The 8,196-nt window shown below is 52.3% G+C and overlaps 1 protein-coding gene across 1 annotated transcript; it reads left to right on the top strand.

Moving 5' to 3' along the window:
- The first annotated feature begins 393 nt into the window (after positions 1 to 393).
- NECAP1 (NECAP endocytosis associated 1) lies at positions 394 to 7,927 on the top strand. The gene is made up of 8 exons (XM_090043957.1): positions 394 to 617; positions 2,473 to 2,573; positions 2,694 to 2,798; positions 3,288 to 3,369; positions 3,858 to 3,966; positions 4,077 to 4,260; positions 5,253 to 5,358; positions 5,553 to 7,927. Exons 1-8 carry the CDS (start codon positions 520 to 522, stop codon positions 5,599 to 5,601), a joined length of 834 nt encoding a protein of 277 aa, XP_089900083.1. The 5' UTR covers positions 394 to 519; the 3' UTR covers positions 5,602 to 7,927.
- Positions 7,928 to 8,196: the final 269 nt, after the last annotated feature.

Genomic DNA, 8,196 nt, shown 5'->3' with positions numbered 1-8,196 from the left:
AACACGCCATCTGCTACACTTGTCTCCACATACGCATAACCACATGCTGCTTGCCAGACGGCCCCGCCCCCAGCGCCTTGCAGCTCGGCACACGCCCGTCCGCTGGCTTCTTCATTAGCACCATCCTGCTGCCACTCAGGGAGCTCTGCCCATAACCAAGATGGCCTCCCGCCCCTCTGCCCGCTTCTCACATGGCTCCCCACACACCCATCGTGCGGTGCCAGGATCCAAAACGGCCCCCGCCACTGCCTCTTCAGCACGAGGTCGCGGCGTTGCCAGGGTGTAAAATGGCGGCCGCGGAGTCGCGCCGCTCGCCGGGTCCGGCCTCGAATATGGCCGTCCCGAGGCTCGGAACGAAGCTGCCCACATCCAAGATGCCGCCTGCCACGGCTTCAAGCGGACCCGAGCCCAACATGGCCGCTGCCAGCTCTTGCCCGCCCCAAAGATGGTGGTCGGAAGCGCCCCGGTTATGAGCCCGCCCGCCTGCCGGTCCCGGGGTCTGCGGGGCGCAGATCCGAGATGGCGGCGGCCGAGGTGGAGTACGAGTCTGTGCTGTGCGTGAAGCCCGATGTCAACGTCTACCGCATCCCGCCGCGGGCCTCCAACCGCGGCTACCGGTACCGCCTCCGCGCCCCCGGCTGTCCGCTCCCGCGTCCCGGGCTGGGGCTGGGGCTGCCCCGTGCTTGCAGCCTCGCCGGGGGCTGCCCCCACCCCGCCGCGCCCCGGGGCCTGCGGGGGAGCGGGCAAGGCTGGTGCTTGCAGGGGCAAACCGAGGGGTGCGGGGGTCTGCCCCTCTGGCAACCTGGCTTTGCCCGGGGTCAACGCACATTGGGAGGTGGAGCAGAGTTGCCTCCTCTGCCCCTCCTTGGAGCCCCCATCTGGGCAGTGCCACCCGTCTGCTGGCCTCTCCTGCCTCCTCCCAACTGGGCTTGGGGCTGTGGCCGTCTTCCCTGGCGCCTGCTGCCCTGCGTGGGGATGGGTGAGCTTCTGGGGTGGCAAGGGGGGAATGCTGGCTTGACGGACACGGCATCTCCTCGCCCTGCTGCAGCCTGCCTGTGCACTCTGAGTCATGCGGGCGCTGCTCTCTTCGCTGACAGAGATGTGCTTTTCCTCCCATTGTTCCTGCAGAGATGGGAGTGGAGCTGGGCTCTGTTCCCGGGGCTTCTGCCCGGGTCAGTGCAGTTTGTTCTGCATGAACAACCCTCCCCCCGCCCCTCAGGCAGGGAGGAGATGTGTTGGCATCCAGGATCCTGCTGTCCCTCTGATCCCTCTGCCGCCTCCAGGAAGGGTGCTGAGAGGCCTGATTTCTGGAGGGTTTAAGCCCTACTTGGAACTTCAGCTGCACGGGAGAGCACTGGGTGTCTTCCGCAGCAAGGGCCAGCAGCTGCCTCACACCCTTCCTGCTGCAGGGATATTCTGCTCCATGTTACAGCACTGTGGAGGTTTAACTAGTTAATCCTATTCAGGGTGTTAGACTCTGTAAATGAGTGTGCCTCTTCCAGTTCAGGGCTGACTTCTACCCTGGGTTACCCTGTGCTTCTCTTAGAGGCCGTGGGATTACAGGGCTGTAACTAATGGTCGAACTCAGCCCCCAGAACTGCTCAATGGTGGTGCAGGAACCGGAGGAAATTCATTGAGACCCTTCAATCCCAGGGCAGGTTTGCTGGCCCAGAGGTTAGCAGATCTTCCCTGTATGTATGCTTCAGCTACAGGAAGGCTAGGGTCACAGGATGAAAGCGTGGATTTCCCTGATGATGTTTTTATGGTGACAGCACTGATCAGTTTATGTTTTGACGCACAGATGTCGATGGGCCTAGTTCTTTTTATCTCCAGCTTTGCTGCAGATGTTGCTCTTGGTCACATGAATCTGTTTTTGAAATCCCTTAGTCAGTTTGCTTCAGTAACGTTCTGCAGCAGCCTTCCACGTGTTAAGTGTGTGTGAAGTGTAACGTGTAATTTGCCCGTTATAAACTTGCTGCTCCTAACTCCAGAGGGCTATGCTATAAGAGGAAGGGAAATAGCAGTGCCAGAGAGGCTTCCTTTTCTAAACTAGTATAATTTCTGTTGGCCTTCACCTTTCTCAGCTGAAGAGCTCTGCTGCTCTGAATGTCTTTTTGGACTCCTGCCTTCTTTCTCTCACTCTACTTCCCACCCCTAGTGTCCTGGTGCACCTCTGTTTAATGCTGTCTGTTTTGCTGCTGTTTTTGTTCGGTTTCTGCCTGCCCGGGGAGTGTGCGTGCGAGGTTGGGCTCTTGGAGCCTCCTCTGAGGAGCTAATCACAGTTGAGCGAGGTTGGTTTTGGTACCTGAGCCTCTCTTCAGAAGAGATGTAGAATAAGGGAGCTAGGGATTGCTTTGGTCGGGACTGAGAAGCAGCAGTGTTGTTTGGCCCTGGGATGTCTGGGGGCTGCCAGGTGGAGTTGAGGTGGTGTCAGTGAACGTGAGTTCCTGCTCCTTCTCTCTTCCTCTCCAGGGCATCTGACTGGAAACTGGACCATCCAGACTGGACAGGGCGGCTCCGCATCACTTCTAAAGGCAAAACAGCATATATAAAGCTAGAAGATAAAGTCTCAGGTAAGATGGGAAGGTGGTTCTATGGTCCCCGTGCTGAGGGATGTGCCTGTTTTGTCCTTTTCTGTGAAAGTCCCAGTGGGCCATTCTTCTCACCTCCTTGTCTCTCTCTTGGTCCATCAGGGGAGTTGTTTGCTCAGGCTCCCATAGACCAGTATCCTGGCATTGCTGTGGAAACAGTGACTGATTCCAGCCGATACTTTGTCATACGGATTCAGGATGGGACTGGTGAGTAGAAACATGGTGTGGTGAGGAGCATGCTATAGAGCAGAGTGTAGGAAACAGAAGCTGAAGAAGTCAAACTAGGGCTTTTTGCCTGAGAGACCCACATGGTAGGCTGCTCTCTGAGGGCTGGGGTTGAGGTAAGAAGGGGTGGCATGTCCACAGATGACCCTTAAAGGGTTGCAGTGGACTAGGCAGTCTGAAGGATGACTTGACTCTGTCTGTTGGACTAGGAGTAGTAAGCAACTTGCAGGGCTGCTTACCCAGGCTTGAAGAGATCACAGGAGATGCTACTGAGGGTAGCATGGGCATTGCAGCTAGCAGAGTGAACCCTTGGGTTTATGGGGGAATGAAAGCTTAGATGGCTACTGGAAAGGATATGGCACCTGGCTCATGTCCCATGTGCTGTGGTGTCTAGGGGAGAACTTGCTAAGGAATGTGCTGGTTCCTCTCTGCCCCCTTCTTCTGTTGACTACCCGTCTGTCTCGCCACCAGGGCGAAGTGCATTCATTGGCATCGGCTTCACAGATCGGGGAGATGCTTTTGACTTCAATGTTTCCCTGCAGGATCACTTCAAGTGAGTCTTGCCTGCCCCACTCTGCCCCATGGTCTACTGATGGTGCTCACATGTGGCACCCAGGCCAGTTTCCTTGGACTCTTGCGCAGCCTCACTTCTTTTATTATTGGCACTTGTGGTATATGGTGGGGAGGGAATGGGCTGCCAGTCACAGTATGAGCTCAAAGTTATAAGCAGGGTGATGGAGCTTCTGTTGTCTCTAGCACCTGAAAGTGTTAGACGCACACCCCTCTTTGAGATATGCAAGACTTTCAGATGGAGATGCAGTGAGGCATGATGGGGTGACTGCATTGCAAAGGTACTGTTCTTCTGGGAGACACGTTGGCTTTGAATCTCTGATGCCACATTGTAGAGTAAGGGTGGTGGTGCCTGGCATTGGCAGTGCTAGTGTTGGCCAGTTGGGGAGCCCATGCTGGTCCCCAAATTGCCCCTTGATAGCCATCTTCTTTTTCCTTTGTTGTGGGGCCTCAGCTGTTCCTCTCCTCTAGGTGGGTGAAACAGGAGTCTGAAATCTCCAAGGAGTCCCAGGAAGCAGATACACGCCCCAAGCTGGACCTGGGGTTCAAAGAAGGACAGACCATCAAGCTGAGCATTGGGGTAAGGTTCTGTGTGACTAAACCAGTGCTGTGTTGGCTGTTCTCTTTACAATTATTGCTGGCTCCTGCCACAGATGACTCCTTTATGTGTTTTCTGTCCTTTTTTAACAGAACATGACCAAGAAGGGAGGGCCACCCAAGCCACGTGTGGCTGGATCAGGGGGGCTTAGTCTACTCCCTCCCCCTCCAGGGGGCAAAATCACAGCTCCTCCTGTCCCTCCCCCTTCCTCAACACCCATTTCCAACCACGTCACGCCACCACCAGTGCTGAAATCCAGTAATGTGAGCAGTGCAGGTAAATGCTGAATGGATGGGAGGATTCTCCAGCCCTGGTGGAGGAGGGGAATCTGTCTGTTAAGCTTCATTGGTGTGTTTGGTACTGCACAGATGTAAGGGCAAACATGGTCCCTGCTTTGTGGAGCTGGTGCTCTTAATTTGGACTCAAGCCACACAATTCAGACCTGTGATATCAAAAGGACATGGGTTTTTAGATATGAGCATCTTGGGTAATAAGTCTAATTGTTGGCTTCCAGGTGAATTAGGAAGGCATTGTGATATCCTCAGCTCTTGCGGAAAGAGACTGAGGTCAAGTCCAGTGACTTGGCCAGTGTGATGCAGTGAATTTGCTGGCAAGGCTGGGTCTCTCAGACATCTGGCACCTTTAATCACTAGATCACTTGCTCTCCTCTGCAGGAAGTTTTGGATCAGTGGCTGTAGGGTACAGCTATACTGGCATCTTGGGAGGCTTTGAAGTGGGGACTGCTTAGGTGCAAGGAGCAGCACAGAGTGGGTGTACCAAGGCTATAGCAGGTGGCAGGAAGCCTGCAGGAGAAGGAGGCTCCTTTCAAAAGTTGAATGTACAGCTCTGTGTCAAGGAGGAAGAATATAATGGCTCTTCAGGGTATGATGTTTAGGTTCTGGATGCCTTTAGCAGAGTCCTCCTGCCTATGTGGCTGCTGGAATCCAGCCGTGATCAGTGCTTCTCCATTTCGGTCTAGCAGCTGGTGTGACCCCCAAGTCTGCTGGCTGGAATGGTGGATCATGAGCATGGGGTCTGCAACAGAACGCAACTGGTGGTTTTCTGGGGACCCAGCAAGTGGAGCTGCTGTGTTCTTCACAGCCCATCTTCAAAAGGATGGGTGGGCAGCTGCCCAAGAAATCAGTGTATTTTAATCTTGCAATAGCTCCAGAAGAAAGACCTCTCCAGTAAGGTGTGAGGCTCTGAGCACTCCAGGACTTTCCCTCTTGCCAGTGATCTTAAACATCTGTGTTCCTCTCTGTTCTCAGATATCCTGTTAGATTTGGACTCTGCTGCATCAGTTTCTAAGGCACCAGCACCTTCAGCCGTTCCAGCCACCACAGACCTCTGGGGGGACTTCAGCACTGCAGCCAGGTGATTATTGAGAAGGAGACAGAGTAGGTCTGGAGGGAGAACTGTGGGGCAGCAGTGAGGGGCACTGGTAGAGCTGTTTGGAGAATTTAGGGCTGGCATAGTCAGGGGTTACAGGGCAGGAGTGAGGGGTTGAGTGGGCTGGCTTACAATCCTTCAACTGGGATCACCCCCTCTGACTCCTGTCTTTCTTTTAGCACCGTTTCCAGCCAAGCCCCTCAGCAGTCCAACTGGGTCCAGTTCTGAATGGCCAGTGTTGCGGAGTTGAAGCAGGCTGATTTTTGACCATGAGGAGCTGGAAGCACCAAGTGAATGGGAAGGGGTCCAGACCTCTCGAGTCTTCAATCAAAAAAAAAAAAAAAATCCAGACAATCCTATTTTCCATCCTCCCCTCCCTGCCACCTGTTTTTTAAAGTTTCTGTTTCAATCAAAATGGACGTCTGGCTCCTCAAAGATCACCAAGCCCTGAGGGGCCATCTCTAAATTGTGCACAAAAGCAAGAGGGAGGGAGGAGTTGGTGTCCTCTCACCTGTCTGAGTGCTGCATGCTATCACTTGTGGGGTAATGGATGTGTCATTTGGATTTCTCTGTTCTTCAGCACCCCCAGCTTGGGCCAGCTCCTCTGCCCCAGAAATCTACAGCACTGACTAAGTCACTGCAGCTTGGCTTGAAGTGTGGAGGGCTCTGGAGTATAGCACACTTGTGGGTTTGGCCAGCTGCAGCCCTCAAATGGTAATGGCCCAAGACCAGCACTTTGTCTACTTCTCTGTCCTGTAGAATGGGGTTTTTAATAGGGAGCTAGCTCTATCCCTCCTGCACTGTTTGCTGTCCTTTGACATGTAGGTATTGTTCTAGATGGGCATCCATATCTCTTTATGAAAGGACATGTCATGCTTAGCTCCATGTCCTGGCCTGCCCCTTGCATGCCTCAGCCCCGGATCTCTTGTGTCCTCACAATGTTCTCTTGTTCAGCTTGTGTGAGGTTCTCTTGAGTTTGATGTCCATGCCTTCCCTTGTGCCCCCCTCAAACTCTGCCATCCTTGTCCTCCCACTGGAATCCTTAAAAAGCTGTTTTTAACTGGAAATATCCTTAAAGGAAAGAGATCCTGTTTTTTCAGACTGGAGCAGCTTCTCTCATGCTGTAGCCAGTTGCTGGACATTTCCCATCTCTGTCAGTACAGTGCCTTCCCGTACACACCACCCCTCCTGCTGCCTGCATGAATCTTGGGAGGCATCTGAACCTGGCAGAGCTAGTTGAGAGATGAAATCAGGATGCACTATAGTTCCGTGTCACCTGTGTGCCTCCTGCTGTGGTGGCATGTACAGCCCTCTTTCCCTCCTGACCCCCTACCCTTATAAATGCTCAGTATAGGGAGGGTTTAATTGCCGAATAGATACTTTCAGAGCTGCATCTCTTCTCTCCTGCCCCTCCCTGAAAATGTGATTTTTCTTTTAAACATTTCTGCTTAATGGACTCAGTTGCTGTGCCTGTGTTCTTAATGTGCCCTGGATCGCCTCCCTCCCCAACCTTGTCCCTCCAGTTTTTCAGTGGGGTATGCAATCTGAGGCAGATAGCTCTTGAATGTTCTCCCTTGCTTTTGAGGTGAGGTTCCTTGAATCCCTTGTATTGCTGTCTTTCCCCCCGGTCTCCATCCCCTAGTTGCATGAGTAGGTGTAGTAGCCTGCCTGCTACTACAGCCATCTTGATGGGGCAGTGCAGCCCTTACTGCTTGCCTCCACAGTGTCCATGTTAGTGAAGTCCCTGTAGGTGACGACCCCCTTGCTAGAACACTAGACTTGTACTGTGCAGGGAGACACCTCCCTGTTCCTAACACTCATAGATAACACTTATGCATTCTGGAAGCATGTCCAACTGCACATGATGTCCACCTTCCACCTCTCTTATCTCTTGGCTCTAGCTCTCTAAGGGGAGTACCTAATCAGCCACTCATACTTCCTCTCCTTTGTTGCAACTGTCCACTCTTTACTTCTTTGCAGGCTCATTGGTGCTGAAAGCATTGGGAAGCAAACTGTCCAGTGCTCTGGGAAGGCAAGCCTGTGCTACATAAGTCTAGCACCACTGCAGTTCCACTTGTGGAAATGGGGACTAGATTGCTTTTATAGATGGATATATTTTGAATAGCTACCCATTCCAGCTTTCCCAGGTGTTTTTCCCCTGTCAAGCATTATTCCCAAATCTTCTGTGCTTTCTTTTGGTTCCATGCCTGGGAAGCTTCATGTCTCATGAATTTGCTATATGTGTTGGGGGTGTAAACTACTAATCGTCCCCTTCCCTGCAGTCTAAGCCAGATCACAGGCCCTGGTGGCTGGCTCAAATCTACCATATTGGGGCAGGTCCTGACATTTCAATGATGTATCAGTTTCCAAAAACTAGGGAAGTTTAATAGTGTCAGTTACAACTAACCAAGAGCCTCTTCCTCTGTGTTCTTAGTATTCTGGAGATAATATATTATGTATTTGAGAATCTGAAGGAAAAATTTAAAAATATATGTATATAAAGCATAAGATGTACTGGTGCAATAATGGTAATTAAATGAGAAAAATTGGGAAAAAGGGCACTGTGTCTCTCTCTTGTGTCAAGTGAACTTTTTGGCTCAGCAGCCCTGTGGGCAGAAATGTGATCATACCCTTATGGTCCAAGGCGTGTTAGCTTTTGGAGTGAAGGAGAATTTGGCTTCTGGCTGGGAGGGGACAGATTATCAAAACAACCTGCTAGTACTTCCAACATGTAAACTGTAAGGACAGAAGAGTACAGTGGGTGCTGTTTTGAGAAGAAGGGTGAAGAATGGGAACAAAGTGAAGACCCTTCCTGCTTGTGAG

Source organism: Crocodylus siamensis, chromosome 4 (genome assembly GCF_052110815.1).
Source record: "Crocodylus siamensis isolate JL-2025a chromosome 4, ASM5211081v1, whole genome shotgun sequence".
NCBI lineage: Eukaryota > Metazoa > Chordata > Crocodylia > Crocodylidae > Crocodylus > Crocodylus siamensis.
The sequence above is the reverse complement of the archived record's forward strand: the minus strand, read 5'-3'. Positions and strand labels throughout refer to the sequence as shown.